Source organism: Schistocerca nitens, chromosome 4, assembly GCF_023898315.1.
Source record: "Schistocerca nitens isolate TAMUIC-IGC-003100 chromosome 4, iqSchNite1.1, whole genome shotgun sequence".
Classification (NCBI taxonomy): domain Eukaryota; kingdom Metazoa; phylum Arthropoda; class Insecta; order Orthoptera; family Acrididae; genus Schistocerca; species Schistocerca nitens.
The window spans coordinates 388,662,349-388,681,434 of NC_064617.1; the positions used below are offsets into that span (position 1 = coordinate 388,662,349).

At 43.9% G+C, this 19,086-nt stretch overlaps 1 protein-coding gene across 1 annotated transcript in view; it reads right to left on the minus strand.

Annotated features, from left to right (window-relative positions):
- LOC126252327 (solute carrier family 22 member 7-like) overlaps window positions 1–19,086 on the minus strand; it is a 187,191-nt gene that overhangs the window by 124,185 nt on the left and 43,920 nt on the right. The window contains exon 2 of the mRNA XM_049953214.1: window positions 92–351. Coding sequence (XP_049809171.1) covers window positions 92–351 — 260 coding nt within the window. The remainder of the gene's footprint in view (window positions 1–91; window positions 352–19,086) is intronic.

Genomic DNA, 19,086 nt, shown 5'->3' on the forward strand with positions numbered 1-19,086 from the left:
TTAGGTTTTCGTTATGTTTAGTTACTGGAGGAACCATAAGCCCTAGCGATAATAATGAAATGATTATCAACTATCATGTATCAAATGGTACCTGGGTATGGTGATGTTCTTCCATTCTTCCAGAGACAGGCTGGTATTTTCTCTGCCAGGGACATGGCACCAATGATTGGGAGTCTGCATTGCGAGATAGAATAGGTTCACACTCATCACATTCATGCACGGGCCAACGCAGATGAACACGATTATGAGTCTCGTCTGAAACTTCCCTCTGGACCCGATGAACTCCAGCACTTCCTCAAATGCGGGAGTGGACAATGGTTTTGGGCTCGTTTCCAGAGTTCCATTGTTCTCCTGCAAATAAAAGATGCATAACATTCGACATAGTTATTGTGACCCATTTAGTTTTGAGTTACACATGTCTCTACCTCTCTATGCTGGGACTTGAATGGAATGGCTCATTGTCAACGGGCCAGGGAAGTCTAGACCGGATGTGCCAACATTTAATTCTTTACATTGTCAACGAATTTGTTTGAATCTGTATAGTCCTAGAATCTGGAACAATTAGGCAGCCTGACTATAACTGGTCAGAAAATTATTGCAAGTGAAAAAAAGCAGTAAATATTCTCTGGTTTATTAGCAACACAACTGTCTATGCATTCATCAAAGCAGACATAATAATCTATGCTTTTGTCAAAGGAGAGGAAGGATGGAGAAGAAATCAGGCCATGCACTTTCAGTGCCCCCATTTAGGAAAGCGATGGAAGACCTAAATCTGGATGACAACACAGGGGTTTGAAACGTCACCCTCCAAAATACAGCTCCAATGTGTAAAGACAACACTAGGACACCCAGTACAAATTTATGAGATACATACGAGGTCAATCAAAAGTGTCTTTCATACTGACAATTTGTTTCTTGTCGCTCCATCAAAATTGAAGATAGTGATTAAATGAGCAAATAAACAATATTATTTTTCAGAATTCGTAAAGTACCTGGAAAAGAATCTGAGAATTTTGTTTGTTTAAAAATTACAAATATCACTGTCAGCTGGAGCTTCCCAAGAGGCAGAAAACAGAGGATTCATTCGCCTGCCTTGTTTATGAAATTTTACAGAAACAAGCAAAAACGCTTCCAGAAACCTACATTCACATTAGTCATTATCTAAATTATGGAAAATGTAGTAGTAATGTATTTAGCAAATAGTTTGTATGTGTGACGATATGTTGTCTTAACAGGCTTATGGAGGGACAACACTATATGAGTAGTAACTAAATTGCCATTAAAAACTTATTTGAATGATCTGATACAACCTATAGCTGTCATTTCTTCTTTATTCGTATGGTATTGTGTATTTTTTGTTTCTGAACATTTTATAACGAAAGCAAGAGGTATCCAGCGCATTAACAGCCGGTTGAAAGTCAAACACATTAACAAATCAGATGTTCATTGTTCTAAGGCTAATGAAAACTTACTATGCAAAAATTCAGTCATGTCACGCTTTGCCATAGTAGAGCTTTTTTCCTTTTTCCTGTTGTCATGTCAGTAGATTTATCGCCTTTGGCAATCTCTTCCTCTAAGGTGACAGGTTAATGGGCACGTTCTATCTCTTTAGTTATCTTATGTATGTGCTGTCTGTTCTTTCAGACATGTCGGAGATTATGTGAGTTAGGGGGCTAATGAGCAGGGGCACTAAATCAGTAGTGTGTGGTTCAAGGTGGAAATTTGGATCTAAAGGGGGGTGGGTTAGGGTAGTTCGTGTGGTTGTGGTGACCACTGGGTTTGTGTGGCATGCTGCTCAGTAAGCAGGAGACCATGGTTTGAATCCGTCTGGCACAAATTTTCAACTTGCCCCATTGAAATAAATCAATGCCCAGTGGCAGCTAATGTCTTTAATTCCTTTGTGTCTTAGTAATCAGTTTCACAGCTGTCTTGGTAGTTTAGTTTCTTGAGTTTCTGCATGACAATTTAAAATTTAATAGACACAGTTCTCGCGTTTTCGTTTGTGTCGGAAAGTAAACCGATTTTGTGACATATTACAAGTTCCTTATCAGGAGCGAATTATTTAATCTAAGTGCTTTGGTAGTTCAGTTTTTTAATCTTTGCATGTTAATCTAATTTATGAGACACACTTGCGTTTTTATCAGTATCTACACTAAAGCTTTGTAGTGCTTGTCGATAGTCCTTTGTTTGTCTGTGTAGTGTAGTTCTCCACAGTCTTTAGTAAAGATGGGGACTGTAGTTGCTGTGTGCCGATGTGAGCCAAGTTGGTGACACTTTGCTCTCAGCTCCAGCCTGTGCTGGCTTTGGTTTCACAGCTTGAAGCTGCAGTGGGTAGCTGTAACTGTTGTAGGCCAGCCACAGGGATCCAACGGACGTCCAGCCCATCTGAATCCACTGGTCTTCATACGGGTGGCCAGCCCAGTTACTGCTCTCACTGAGTTTGACCCCTCACCTGTGGTCACACGGGAGGTCGCCTCGGGGCATGGCAGGCGGTGAAAGACTTCCTAGGGGACCACACGTAAGGCCTCCCTGGTTTGTCTGACAAACAGGTTCCAGGTACTGTCTGCAGCTGACATTGTCCCTCAGCCAGATGCAGTCGCTTGTCCTGTGTCAGAGGAAACCTCTCAGCCTGCAAGATATGGGCAGTCATCGAGGATGGGATTATTGGTAGTTGGGAGCCCCAGTGTTAGGTGCATTGTGGATCCGCTTAGGGACATGGTTGTCAAGGAGGGGAAGAAAGACAATGTACACTCAGTGTGCATACTGGGTGGAGACATTCCAGATGTGGAGCGCATCCCTCCAGATGCCCTGAAGAGTACAGGGTGCAGTCAGCTGCAGGTAGTGGCTCACGTCGGTACCAATGACGTGTGTCGCTTCGGATCAGAAGACATTCTCTTCGGTTTCCAGTGGCTATCGGAAGTGGTAAAGGCTGCCTGTCTTGCTTGCGAAATGGAAGCAGAGGTCACTTGATTCTTCTATATAAATTACTCAGTGGTATTATATTTATAGGCTCGTTCCTAGTCTCGCCACACGTTTTGCCTCTGTGTTAAAAACTCGGCTTCAGTTGTTCTGGGCACACACCCGAGAACCTATTATAACCAGAGGTCAACATCAACATTTCACCAAATTTGTTAAACAAATTAATTACATATGCAACAGATAACATTAATGCGGCGAGTTACCATGAACTAACACATAGCGGGAGCCTGTATTCTTATAATTGGGAATGGCCTAGGTCCATTCATTAACTTATTCATTGCACTCTGTTACAACTATTAACTTACTAATGTGCCAATCGTTTAAATTCTGGAGTGAAATTAGATTATTAGGGTAAGGCACAGGGGTGGGGGATTGAGCAAATGACGATATTTAGTTTACTGACAGTTTGCATTTATGTACCCTATAACTGGCAAAACAGTAGCTGTGAAATTTACACTCCTGGAAATTGAAATAAGAACACCGTGAATTCATTGTCCCAGGAAGGGGAAACTTTATTGACACATTCCTGGGGTCAGATACATCACATGATCACACTGACAGAACCACAGGCACATAGACACAGGCAACAGAGCATGCACAATGTCGGCACTAGTACAGTGTATATCCACCTTTCGCAGCAATGCAGGCTGCTATTCTCCCATGGAGACGTTCGTAGAGATGCTGGATGTAGTCCTGTGGAACGGCTTGCCATGCCATTTCTACCTGGCGCCTCAGTTGGACCAGCGTTCGTGCTGGACGTGCAGACCGCGTGAGACGACGCTTCATCCAGTCCCAAACATGCTCAATGGGGGACAGATCCGGAGATTGTGCTGGCCAGGGTAGTTGACTTACACCTTCTAGAGCACGTTGGGTGGCACGGGATACATGCGGACGTGCATTGTCCTGTTGGAACAGCAAGTTCCCTTGCCGGTCTAGGAATGGTAGAACGATGGGTTCGATGACGGTTTGGATGTACCGTGCACTATTCAGTGTCCCCTCGACGATCACCAGTGGTGTACGGCCAGTGTAGGAGATCGCTCCCCACACCATGATGCCGGGTGTTGGCCCTGTGTGCCTCGGTCGTATGCAGTCCTGATTGTGGCGCTCACCTGCACGGCGCCAAACACGCATACGACCATCATTGGCACCAAGGCAGAAGCGACTCTCATCGCTGAAGACGACACGTCTCCATTCGTCCCTCCATTCACGCCTGTCGCGACACCACTGGAGGCGGGCTGCACGATGTAGGGGCGTGAGCGGAAGACGGCCTAACGGTGTGCGGGACCATAGCCCAGCTTCATGGAGACGGTTGCGAATGGTCCTCGCCGATACCCCAGGAGCAACAGTGTCCCTAATTTGCTGGGAAGTGGCGGTGCGGTCCCCTGCGGCACTGCGTAGGATCCTACGGTCTTGGCGTGCATCCGTGCGTCGCTGCGGTTCGGTCCCAGGTCGACGGGCACGTGCACCTTCCGCCGACCACTGGCGACAACATCGATGTACTGTGGAGACCTCACGCCCCACGTGTTGAACAATTCGGCGGTACGTCCACCCGGCCTCCCGCATGCCCACTATACGCCCTCGCTCAAAGTCCGTCAACTGCACATACGGTTCACGTCCACGCTGTCGCGGCATGCTACCAGTGTTAAAGACTGCGATGGAGCTCCGTATGCCACGGCAAACTGGCTGACACTGACGGCGGCGGTGCACAAATGCTGCGCAGCTAGCGCCATTCGACGGCCAACACCGCGGTTCCTGGTGTGTCCGCTGTGCCGTGCGTGTGATCATTGCTTGTACAGCCCTCTCGCAGTGTCCGGAGCAAGTATGGTGGGTCTGACACACCGGTGTCAATGTGTTCTTTTTTCCATTTCCAGGAGTGTATAATGCTTTCTATGCAACATATTCTATACATTTTGAATGTCGTGACGATACAATTTCAGAATTTACCAGCAGTGGTCTCACTAAATACACGATTGTGGTTTCACGTTCCTGCTCTTGGAAAATAATGGAAAGGAAAATGAACGAGTCACTCAACCAACCTGTACACACCAGTTCAACTACGTGCCTATGCAGTTAGAACAAGATAGGGCGTGGACCGAGATCTACTTGAAGTAGTGGGCAAATTTCTGCGAAGTTACCAACCAAGTGCACCCATATTTTTTAACTGTCTGGTTCATTACCAGTGGAGTGAAACCTCTAATTAAGCAACACATACGGAATTTAGTTTCTGAAGAAAACATTGCAATACTTATTTATTAACTTTCGTGTAACATGTGAGTACATAGCTAAATGTAGGCAGTGGAACGAGTAATACTGCTGTTCTTACCACGAAAATCGGGGCAAGATCTGATATAAAAAATTACTTTAAGACAGAAAAATTATTAAAACAGTACAAAATTATGAGAAGATATGACATGGGTGGAACATAATCGGTTCATTTCCAAACAATATATAACATTACTAAGGTTCCTGGCTAAAATGAATCACTGATTGTAAATGTGTCTCAAATAATATGGATCGACACTACAATTCTTTACATAGGATTGCAGAATAGGACCTTAACTTTTGTGTAACGTAAGTAATACGACATATGGCCATACACCCGGCACAAAGAACACTATAAAAAATTAAAATTATCACAAGCTCTCTCTGCATCTCGTGGTCGTGCGGTAGCGTTCTCGCTTCCCACGCCCGGGTTCCCGGGTTCGATTCCCGGCGGGGTCAGGGATTTTCTCTGCCTCGTGATGGCTGGGTGTTGTGTGCTGTCCTTAGGTTAGTTAGGTTTAAGTAGTTCTAAGTTCTAGGGGACTTATGACCACAGCAGTTGAGTCCCATAGTGCTCAGAGCCATTTGAACCAACCACAAGCTCTCTCTGCGATAGCTCGTATTCTCATAATTAAGTTCACAGTTGCCTTAAAAATGAGATAGCAATATACATTGTATAATCTACGAGAGGCCACCCACGTGCTGTATGGCTGAACACAAGACACAAAGATAGTTGCACAAATAAACTAACATTCCCCCAAAAAATTACTTCTCTGCGAAAGATTTTGAATTTACTTTACTCTTAATGAAATGTGGTAATAACAAAACATAATCTCAGACAAAATAAGCTCACGTAAGGCAAAAGGCTCGAACATTTCTGTCACAAATCATGAAAGAAACATTGAAAATTAAATAAAATTACCCCACAAAATTACTGTAGTTGTGACTATTGGCTTTAAATGAGTTTAGAACAAGATATAAACGGTAAGACGTTACTGTTCAACGACACTTTACCAGGCATGCAACAAATGGCTCCAACATGCGTCCAAGTACATCATTCAAAGAAAAAGCCTAAAATTATTTAACAATGTACCGAAATTATACTGTTATGGCTACAGAAATTTTTTTTGCATAAATGAACAACAAATAAAAACGTCTAGCAAATCAAATAACGGCGTGAACTGAAGGTCCACGCTCCACGTCCGCTCACGACTAAGTTCCTACTTTTTATCACTTATTTCAGCAAAACCAAGTTAGTTAACCCGAAATTAAAACTTCCATTGAAAAAATTAAGCTTAAAATTCACATCATTCGCGTTCTCCACGACGAAACAATACATTCTGATACCTTTCTTTGTTACCCAAACATGAAGAGCTGCTCCCGGCTGCGTCCGCTCATCACACGGCGTGATCACCGACAACGCTCTGCCGCCCAACGTTCGGCGGTGGGGGTACGACGACCACGCTGTGACCAACTTGACGACTCTTACTCCGCCAGCCAGATTATCTATGGGGTACCTTCCCTCTGCTGAACTTACCCACCAGGTTAAAGTAGTATTACCTGTACATTACTTTGTCCACCTCTGGTTCGCCCTCACCCCGTTGAATTCAACGTACTCACTCCCGTATGATCATTCAAACAAGGTCCGCAGCTTGTGGTCTTGCGGTAGCGTTCTCGCTTCCTGCGCACGGGGTCCCGGGTTCGATTCCCGGCGGGGCTAGGGATTTTCTCTGCCTCGTGATGACTGGGTGTTGTGTGTCCTTCATCATCATTTCATCATCATCGTTGACTCGCAAGTCGCCGCAGTGGTGTCAACTAAAAAGAACTTGCGATACGGCGACCGCACTTCCCCGTATGGGGCCTCCCGGTCAATAATGCCATACGATTATTTCATTTCATCAATACAAGGATGGAGAAGGAAAAAGGAGAAAATGGAGTGTCACACGTCACACAAAAATGATCGTGGCATTGATGGTCGAGAGGCCCCATCTGGGGAAGTGATGCCGCTCAGTGTTGTGCACACTTGAAGACATCCTGTGACGGCGCCACTCACGGGAACAGGTTGAACTAACTTTGAAAAGCCGGCCGGTGTGGCCGTGCGGTTCTAGGCGCTTCAGTGTGGAACCGCGTGAACGCTACGGTCGCAGGTTCGAATCCTGCCTCGGGTATGGATGTGTGTGATGTCCTTAAGTTAGTTAGGTTTAATTAGTTGTAAGTTCTAGGGGACTGATGACCTTAGATGTTAAGTCCCATAGTGCTCAGAACCATTTGAACCATTTTGAACACCCATCAACAATCAAAAGGTTCAAATGGCTCTGATTGTTGATGGGTGTTCAAAATGTGCTCAGAGCCATTTGAACCATTTTGAACACCCATCAACAATCAAAAGTTTCAAATGGCTCTGATTGTTGATGAGTGTTCAAAATGGTTCAAATGGCTCTGAGCACTACGGTTTAGGTTTAAGTAGTTCTACGTTCTAGGGGACTGATGACCTCAGAAGTTAAGTCCCGTAGTGCTCAGAGCCATTTTAACCTTTTGTTGTTGATGGGTGTTCAAAATGGCTCAAATGGCTCTGAGCACTACGGGACTTAACTTATGAGGTCATCAGTCCCATAGAACTACTTAAACCTAACTAACCTAAGGACATCACACACATCCTTGCCCGAGGCAGGATTCGAACCTGCGACCGTAGCGGTCGCGCGGTTCCAGACTGTAGCACCTAGAACCGCTCGGCCACACCGGCCAGCTGCAAGTTGTATTTCAGTGATACCACATTGGGCGACTTGCACGTCAGTGATGAGGACAACACGACATCCAGTCCACTAGCGGAGAAAAATCTCCCAACCCGGCCGGGAACTGAACCCGGTAGGCTAACACGTAACCACTTTTTTTGTTGATGTCATTTTGTTCATTATTGTTCGTTGTATTTGTTCGGGGTGGACGTCCCACGACGCTTGTTCAAGTTCATCGTTGACCCATTAACTCAGTTTTTTTATTACAGAGGGCAGGTAACCATCTGACCGAACACTCAGAGCTACCATGTCGGCATCACTCAGCCAAGCAGGCGGATATACGCATCACAAAATAAATAACTGAGTCCAACTTCTCCTTCACCAGGTGAAGTATATCAATGAAAAGTACGAAATGGTTATTGATATCACAGTTATCGATATCAAAACTGTTATTACTTAGAAGTAATGAAATGATGCGAAACAAAAGTAACGCTTCAAATAGAAAGCACTGATGCTCAATTTGTTATAGGCAGTGAAAGCTGTCTAATGCTGGAGATAAGTTCCGCTGAAATTTTTGCGAAGAACCTAACGGTGTTTAGAAAGGTTAGGCTAAATATAGTTGGCGGTGGTGTGTTTGCTGCTGTTAGAAAGAGTTTATCTCGTAACGAAATTGAAGTAGATTGTTCCTGTGAGTTACTTTGGGTAGAGGCCATTGTTGGCAACTGTAATAAAATAATAATTGAATCCGTTTACCGGTCCTTTACCTGATCCCACTTGGTACGCAGAACGGATCAAAACACTATTGCAGAAACAACGAAAAAGCATGCCAAATTTAAACGAACTCAAAATCTCCAATTCTGGCCATCTTTTACGGAAGCTAGAAATTTAGCGCGGACTTCAGTGCGAGATGCTTATAATAGTTTACACAACGGATCTATCTCGAAACCTGGCAGAAAATCCAAACAGATTCTGGTCGTAAGTAAAATATGCTAGCGTCAAGACACAGTCAATGACTTCTCTGCACGATAGGAATGGAAATACCTATCGATGACAGTGCTGCCAAAGCAGAGTTACTAGACACAGCGTTCCAAAATTCCTTTACCAAAGAAGACGAAGTAAATATTCCAGAATCGAATTAAGAACAGTTGCCAACATGACTTACTTAGAAGTAAATCTCGGAGTAGTGAAGTACTTTAAATCACTTAATAGAAGCAAGTCTTCTGGGCCAGACTGTACACCAGTTAGGTTCCTTTCAGACTATGCTGATGCAATAACTCCATATTTAACAATAATATGCAACCGTTCGATCGACGAAAGATCCGTCCCCAAAGACTGCAAAGTTGCACAGAAAGTTAGTAGGAGTAATCCACTGAATTACAGGCCTATATCATTAATGTCGATATGGAGCAGGAGTCTGGAACATATATTGTGTTCGAACTTTATGAATTACTTGGAAGAGAACGGTCTATTGATACACAGTCAACAGGGATTTAGAAAACATTGTTCTTGTGAAAAACCACTAGCTCTTTACTCACACTGCCGGCCGGTGTGGCCGAGTGGTTCTAGGCGCTGCAGTCCGGCACCGCCCGACCGCTACGGTCGCAGGTTCGAATCCTGCCTCGGGCATGGATGTGTGTGATGTCCTTAGGTTAGTTAGGTGTAAGTAGTTCTAAGTTCTAGGGGACTGATGACCTCAGATGTTAAGTCCCATAGTGCTCAGAGCCATTTACTCACACCAACTGTTGAGTACTATTGACAAAGGATTCCAAATTGATTCCCTATTTCTAGATTTTCAGAAGGCTTTTGACTCTCTACAAGTGGCTTGCAGTCAAATTGCGTTCTTATGGAATATCGTCTCATTTATGTGATTGGATTCGTGATTTCCTATCAGAGAGGTCACAACTCGTAGTAGCTGACGGAAGGTCATCGAATAAAACAGAAATGATTTCTGGCGTTTCCCAAGGTAGTGTCATAAGCTCTCAGTTGTTCCTTATCTACGTAAACTATTTAAGAGACAATCTTAGCAGCCGTATTATGTTGTTTGCAAATGATGCTGTCGCATATCGTCTAGAAAAGTCATCAGAAGATCAAAACAAATTGCTTGATGCGAAAATTTGCTTAAAGGTATACGTTAAACTTAGGTTGCACGATAAATCAGTCAAATTTAAATGCCGTAAATTCAGCTAAATACCTAAGAACAATTACTAACAACTTAAATTGGAGAGAACACACAGAAGAAGTTGCGGGAAAGTCGAACCAAAGAGTGTGTTTTATTGGCACAACACTTAGAAGATGCGACAGATCTACTAAAGAGACTGCCTACACTACGCTTCTCCGTCCTCTTTTGCAGCACTGATGCGCGGTGTGGATCCTTACCAGACAGGATAAACAGAGTACGTCGAGAAAGTTCAAAGCAGAGCAGCACAGTTTGTATTATCGAGAAGTAGAGGAGAGAGTGTCGCGAACATGATATAGGTTTTGGGGTGGACATTATTAAAGCAAAGGCGTTTTCGTTGCGGCGGAATCTTCTCACGAAATTTCAGTCACTAACTTTTTCCTTCGAATGCGAATATATTTTTTTGACGCCGACCTACGTAGGGAGGAACGATCATCACCATAAAACAAGGGAAATCAAAACTCACTTGGAAATGTATAGATGTTAGTTCCTTCGGCGCGCCGTTCGAGATTGGAATAACAGAGAATTACTGTGAAGGTGGTTCGATGAACCCTTTGCCAGGCATTGCAGTGTATCCATGGAGATATAGATGAATGAGTACTTTTCTCCTCTGCATTGATGAGGTTTCTTCTCTTTGGTTAAATGTCCTACTCACGCTGTATCGAACTTTTTATGTTTGTTTATTAAAGTTTTTCAACTTCCCTAATCTGGGGCCTTCTCTAAGTCTTCATTAACTGCTCTTGTCACTTTGCATTTCTGCCATTTGTTCCAGTGTTATTTAGTTGACTTACAACGCCTCTGATTGCGTCTATTTTGATGAAAAGTCTTTTCGCGTATTATCTTCTCTAATTATTCGTGAAGGTTTCTGATTCACTACATCTGTGGACTCTTAGGCACCACTTCAGGCATTTGCCCTGTAAGGGATGTAAATTTTTAACTTCGGAGGCACAATTTCTTCCTCATGATGTCGCTCGATGGAGTATGGTTGGCTGTATTGTAGCTCTGTAAAGCTTAAGTTTTGTGCAGCACCCAGCATCTGCCTGAACCTGGAGGCTCTGCAGCAGACCTGCCGGCGCGAGATTCTGCGGGCAGCTCTGCCAGCGAGGCAGCAATGCTAGGGGAACTCGCGGTGGTTTATGGCCAGTCCCGCACCATTACATCAGCAGAGCGGACAGGCGCCGCCTACCACTCGCCCATGCATACGTAGTTTCTTTCGCCCACATGAGCACTATGGACAGTTTTGACACCAAGTCTCTAATGCGCGAAATTCAGATTAGAACACCAATTTAGAACACTTCATCTCAGGCCTGTTCAAACCGCAATCTGAAAAAAAAAGTGTTGGGAATCATGAGCGTCTTAAATGAAGCTCAGTTCCAAGCTTACGCCCCTCCACGTTACAATAAAATTGAATCTATTTGCAGGATGATAAGTATCGAACTATATGAAAAAAAGTAAATTAGCTACAAACTACGGCAAGCACACACTTTATTCGACATGTAAATGTCACTATACAGATATTGGGATTTAGGCTATGACATGTTCGATATGCTTGCAATCATTGGCGATGATGCAGCGCAGGCGAATAGCGAAATTCTGCATGATCCGCAGAAGTGTCGGAATATCGATGCTGTCGATTACCTCCTGAATGGCTGTTTTCAGCTCAGCAATGGTTTTGGGGTTATTGCTGTACACCTTGTCTTTAATATAGCCCCACAAAAATCTTTTCAGATCCGGAGAATATGGTGGCCAATCGAGGCCCATGCCAGTGGCTTCTGGGTACTGCAGAGCCAGAATGCGGTCCCCAAAGTGTTCCTACAAGACATCGAATACTCTCCTGTGTCGATGGGGTCGAAATCAAATGGTTCTAATGGCTCTAAGCACTATGGGACTTAACATCTGAGGTCATCAGTCCCCTAGACTTAGAACCACTTAAATCTAACTAACCTAAGGTCATCACACACATCCATGCCCGAGGCAGGATTCGAACCTGCGACCGTAGCGATCTCGCGGTTCCGGACTGAAGTGCCTAGAACCACTCGGCCACAGCGGCCGGCTCGATGGGGTCGAGCTCCGTCTTGCATGAACCACAGCTTGTCGAAATCAGGGTCACTTTGGATAATGGGCTGTAATCATCTCCCAAAACCTTCACGTACCGTTCTTTACTCACCGTGCCATCAAGGAATATCGTAGCGATCATTCCGTGACTGGACATGTCACACCACACAGTCATCCGTTGAGGGTGAACAGACTTCTCGATCGCGAAATGAGGATTCTCAGTCTCCCAAATGCGCCAATTTTGCTTATTGGCGAACCCATTCAAATGAAAGTGCGCCTCGTCGCTAAACCAAACCCTATTCACATACTAATTCCAATCATGCCCCGAGGACAACCGTGCAGTTTTAAGGTCCTCACGCAAACCGTTCAGAAATTATGACGATTTTATTTCATATAGTTCAATAACTGTCACCCTGCATAATAATACACTTTTCGGACACTGGCCAGATGGAGAACGTGGAAATTATCGATGTTCAGTTTACTCAGAACCTCTTCCTGACGCTACGCTCCAATCACTAGAACCTTACATTACAAAGCACATTACTATCCACTATATGAGTTTTCCATCAAAACCCACTTCCAGACCGAAACGGCTCAGCTATAGCTTCTCCCACGGCAAGTGATGCTAATGAGTCTGATACATCAGAAGCGATAGAATTACTCGTATTTTATGAAATATAAAAGCTGTCAAATGAAAACGAGATAGTTGGAAAAAAGTAGGTAACTGTTTATTATTTCAAAAGCAATCGCCATAGCTCTTAACACATTTATCCCACTGTGAGGCAGGACGATCAACGCCTTCACGGAAAAATGTTCCCAGTTGCCTGTGGAATCTTGATTGAACACAGACGGGCACCTATTCGTCCGAAGCAAAAACAGTCATGAACGGCTCCAAAAATGCGGAATTCACATGCGACGAGATCGGGACTGTATGATGCATATGGGTGGGACAACATATTGCCACGGTTGTTTCGATTAAGCTGCAAAGTTTACTGCGGAAGCCTTTACGCATCCTCCGCACTTTTCCGATCTGGGCCCATGAGATTTCGAAATTTTTGAGCCCTTAAGAGAGACATACATGGTTATCGATCTGCTTCAGGCGAAGAGGTCCACGGCCGGCCGGAGTGGCCGAGCGGTTCTAGGCGCTACAGTCTGGAACCGCGAGATCGCTACGGTCGCAGGTTCGTATCCTGCCTCGGGCATGGATGTGTGTGATGTCCTTAGGTTTGTTAGGTTTAAGTAGTTCTAAGTTCTAGGGGACTGATGACCTCAGAAGTTAAGTCCCATAGTGCTCAGAGTCATTTGAACCATCTGAAGAGGTCCACGTCTGGGTGCAATCATGGTTCCATAGGCAACTGCAAATATTTTTCCATGAAGGCATTGACGGTCTTCTCATATTGGGATGAATGTGTTAAAAGCTATGGCGATTACTGTTGAAACAGTAAACAGTTGGTTTAGTTTTTTCCATTTGTCTCGTTTTCATTTGACTTCCCCTTATAATATTTGCATTTGACTTCCCCTTATAAGATACAAGACAGATGGAAAAAAGTAAATAAAACTTTTATACTTCAAAAGCAACTGCCATAACTGTTATTACATTTATCTCACAGCGAGACACGACTGTGAATGCCTTCGCGGAAAAATGTATGCCTATGGTACGATGAGGCAGGTTTCCTACGTTTTTTCTAAAATGTTTCAAATTAAATTTGAGTTTATAACAACATAAATTTGAAATGAAAACAGAAAACCCACTACTATGTGTATTTTACGGTTACAATTAAAGCTGCAGACAACAAATAATTAACTACTGATTAGACAGGTGACGAAATTCTTTTCTTCTGCCGACATTACTTACCTGTAAGCAGTGTCCTTTTTTCTTCGTGATGGGAGGTCTCCACTAACTCTCTAAGTTTTCTACGTAATTTATCTGTAAATGAGATACTACATATTCTTCTTTTCAAAAGCTGCCTCTTCGTGTAACGTGTGCTTTAGATATCGTATCCAACTGCTGAGGAATACTAAATGTTGCTTGGCCCTGTCTTGCGCATGTGAACAGTGTCGTGAAACAAATAATCTTAGTGAAACGCTGAATTTGAAATAATGAAAATGGATCTAATTAAATCGCAAAAGAGACAAACTGTGTTCTCAGTGAAAACTATTTAACTGGAACTCAATACTGAAGTACGTTACAAAAATTACGTAACTGACTTCAAATATCCATAGAATAAAATACTGCTCAACGTGCTAAAAAATAGCTGTTTAAGAAAACTTACACTGTTCATTGTGGTTTAATCTCCTTACTTAGTAAAACTACATGCTGTTTACTCACACGAATTCAAAGTGAGATCTCCCTTGAAAGAAAACTTAGTTACCTCTTGTCCAGCAAGCTATTTTGTGTCTGGTGTACTGACATTCTCGAAAGGAAACTGAAATCAGTAAATGCAGCAGCTAAAGAAAGATAATGCATTCTAAATTTTTGTATGCTTATCAGAAACAATCTGTGTCTGCGTAAGGTGCAATGCACAACGACAAAATAATATAAACTTAATTGGGAATGATGGAAGAGGGTTTCACTTAAAAACATCGTTCTTAAAAAAAATAAACTCCCATTATTGCCAGAAAAGACTATGCAACATAAGAAGAGCCTAAAAATTACGAAATTTGGTCATTACAAAAATTAGAGACATTTCAGCCAATTGCCTAATTTGTGACATAATGAAAACAAAGAGGTCACATTAACACACATCATGAATATTATCAGTTATCTAAAGGACAAAGATTTCCTTCAATTAACAGTTCTGACGAACAAACATTTCAGTCTTGCGCGTGCATGTGTTTCGTTGAAAGATTCCTCCGAAAATCATCTCCATGAACACAATAAAAAGCTTTATAAACAAATTGACATTTCCATTATAAAGTATTTCAGATAATTTCTCACAGATTCACAAATACCAGATCTCCACCTGTGAAGACTTACTGATCGCTACTACTCGTCTAATAAGAATGCCTCAGCGCTGCACAACTGACTGGCAAGCAAGCGCACCACAGATTACTCGTATATTAAACAAAAGAGTCAAGGAGCTTATCCACTACTCGCGCAGCGCGCTCGTGCACCTTTGTCCCAGTACTGTAGAGTTGAGTTATTGACAGTGACAGAAAACATACGAAAACTTACAGTTCGTCAACATGACATTCTCACGATATTGAAAAATTTAACATTGTAATTTCTTAAATCATTGTACTGCATGTGAAATCACCCGTTTACATCACGATCAGCAATGAAGGGACGTACCCAGGACTTTTTTGAGACTTTTTATTTTGAAGTCGTGCACAAAGCTACACTACTGGCCATTAAAATTGCTACACCACGAAGAAGACGTGCTACAGACGCGAAATTTAACCGAGAGGAAGAAGATAATGTGATATGCAAAAGATTAGCTTTTCAGAGCTTTCACATATGGTTGGCGCCGGTGGCGACACCTACAACGTGCTGACATGAGCAAAGTTTCCAACCGATTTCTCATACACAAACAGCAGTTGGCCGGCGTTGCCTCGTGTAAGGAGGAGAAATGCGTACCATAACGTTTCCGACTTTGATAAAGGTCGGATTGTAGCCTATCGCGATTGCGGTTTATCGTATCACGACATTGCTGCTCGCGTTGGTCGACATCCACTGACTGTTAGCAGAATATGGAATCGGTGGGTTCAGGAGGGTAACGCCGTGCTGGATCCCAACGGCTTCGTATCACTAGCAGTCGACATGACAGGCATCTAATCTACATGGCTGTAACGGATCGTGCAGCCACGTCTCGATCCCTGAGTCAACAGATGGGGACGTTTGCAAGACAACAACCATCTGCACGAGGAGTTCGATGACGTTTGCAGCAGCATGTACTATAAGCTCGGAGACCATGGCTGCGGTTACCCTTGACGCTGCATCACAGACAGGAGCGCCTGCGATGATGTACTCAACGACGAATCTGGGTGCACGAAGGGCAAAACGTCATTTTTTCGGATGAATCCATGTTCTGTTTACAGCATAATGATGGTCGCATCCGTGTTTGGCAACATCGCGGTGAACGCACATTGGAAGCGTGTATTCGTCATCGCCATACTGGCGTATCACCCGGCGTGATGGTATGGGGTGCCATTGGTTATCATCTGCATTTCTTCTTAGTGTAGCAAGTAGCAGTAGTGTACTAGCTCTTCTACTAAGAGCAGACTGAAGGAAATCCTCTTTCGCTCTTGCTCGCGTCTTGTACTGTGTGCTCTGATGCTGCCAGCAGACCTGCTGTGATATCCCTGTCAGGTAGGACCCTAACGCTGATTCTAACGCCCGCCGACTAGCCTTAAGGTGTCGGCACACGGACCGTGGTGTAGAGCGTTTAGCATGCCGAGTTTCTGACGGAAAAGAGCACGTTGGCGAGTCTTTTCGGAAGTGCCGTACAATATCTAGCATGACAGATATTCTGTACGTGCGTTTGAAGGAAGATCATTGAGAGGGAAGAACGTCAGCTACGTCAAATACACATCATCTCTCTTCGGTACAGAGTCGCGAGACACCGTTTTCTCTTTCACTTCAAGCCTAGCAAATTGCGGGTCTCTCGAAAACCCGCCGTTAATTGTGCGATTTGTTGTAATAAAATGATGGGAAACTTATTGGTGGTTACAGAATTATTGTAACTTGGGTATTATGAAAGTATTCCATTTCATGCTGGTTCGCGACCCACTGAGTCCAAGTACAGGGTATTTCAATAAGGACTTTACAGCTTTAAAAAATGCATACAAATTTATTGAAAGAGGATACAGAGCTGGGTTCAGTGTTATTTTGCAGGGGAACACGTCAGGCTTTTTTATCTTGAGCAAAAGATTTTGTATGTGGCTTCCGTTTGTTATCCTGCACGCAACCTATCGGAAGTCAGTTTCTTCCCAAACTCTCTGTAGCATTGCAGGTGTAACTTGCTCTGTGGTGGCGTGGTTCTTGCTCTAATTTCAGGTCGAGAAGCCAGCACAGGAGGTACAAACGCAATATCCTTTTGTATTTGACATGCTAAAGAATAGGAAAGGTGCTCAAGGAAAACTGACGTTAGGGTTTACTAAAAAGTGAGAATGATGAATTAATTTTTGTCTTATGTGGAGAACTACCGTAAATTGTATCGCACTATATGTTATGAAAATTTTATAAGCCGATGTCCTTTATGACTGGACGTGGTACTTCCCTTTTTGTCTTAGATCTTGTTCATACATATTGAAAATTTTATTTATTTATACTACAGAAAGAACAACATGACTAGCATACGGATGTTGGAGAAAATGTGCATTTTAATACAGCTAACGTAATAATTTTACGCCTGTCAATTTTGTAAACCGCGTGTTTTGCGAGCCAGCTAGAGTCGGGTGCGCGATACGATCGCGTACACCACCTTGAGGAACACGTACCGTATGCACAAGTAGCATCGTTCCTGAGCGTTCAAAATCACGTCGAGCTCAGCACGCTTAACGTTGGCGTTCGAAACCACGGTCTGTGCGCCGACGGCTTTATCTTCGCGCACTGCTCTGTTCCGTGTGTTCCCTCGTCAGTCACTCGTTGTCTACGTGATGTACGGACATTCTGCTCTCCCGCAGACGAAGTCGCACGTCGAGATTCGTTCCCTCTTACAGAGTTCGTCCCCCCTGCTTATAGTCCAGTGACTACCGGCTAGCACAGATACCTTGGTGCCCAAATGACGATTCCATGGCGTCACGGCCGTGCCGGTACTTCATTGATTAACTAGTCAAGACGATTCTAAATGGTGAGATAAAAGTCATGAGTATGAAAGCCATAGGTGGTTCATTGTACACTGATGTGACGAAATGGGATACTGATATGCACATATACAGATGGCGATAGTATCTCGTACACAAGGTATAAAACGGCAGTGCATTGGCGAAGCTGTCATTTATGCTCAGCTGATTCATGTGAAAATGTTTCCGACGTGATTATGGCCGCACGATGGTATTTAACAGAGCTTGAACGCATGGGACATTCCGTTTCGAAAATCATTAGGGCATTCAATATTCTGAGATCCACAGAGTCAAGAGTGTGCCGAGAATACCAAATTTCAGGCATTGCCTGTCACCACGGATAACGCAGTGGACGATGGCCTTCCCTTAACGACCGAGAGCAGCTGTATTTGCGTAGATTTGTCAGTGCTAACAGACAAGAAACGCTGCGTGAAATAACCGCAAAGATCAACGTGGGACGTACGACGAACGCCTCCGTTAGGACAATGTGGTGAAATTTGAAGTTAAGGGCTACGGCAGCAGATGATCGACGCGAGTGACTTTGTCAACAGCACGGAATCGCCTGCAGTGTGTCTCCTGGGCTCCTGATCACATCGTTTGGATCCTAGACGACTGGAAAACCGTGGCCTGGTCGGATGAGTCCCGATTTCAGTTTGTAAGAGCTGATGGCTGGGTTCGAATGTGACGCAGGCCCCACGAAGCCATGGACCCAAGTTATCAATGAGGCACTGAGCAAGCCGCTAATGGGTCCACAATGGTGTGGGATGTGTCTGCATGGAATGTATTGGGTCCTTTGGACCAACTGAACCGATCATTGACTGGAAATGGTTACGATCGGCGACTTGGAGACCATTTACAGCCATTCAGGACCTCATGTTTCCAAACAACGATGAAGTTTTTATGGACCTCAATGCGTCATGTGACCAGGCAACAATTGTTCGCGAATGGTTAGAAGAACATTCTGGACAGTTCGGGTGAATGACTTGGCCACCCAGACCGCCCGACCTGAATAACATCGGATGTTTAAGGGACGTAATCGAGAAGCCAGCTCGTGCACAGAATCCGAAACTATGGACGACTACAGAGGCAGTATGGCTC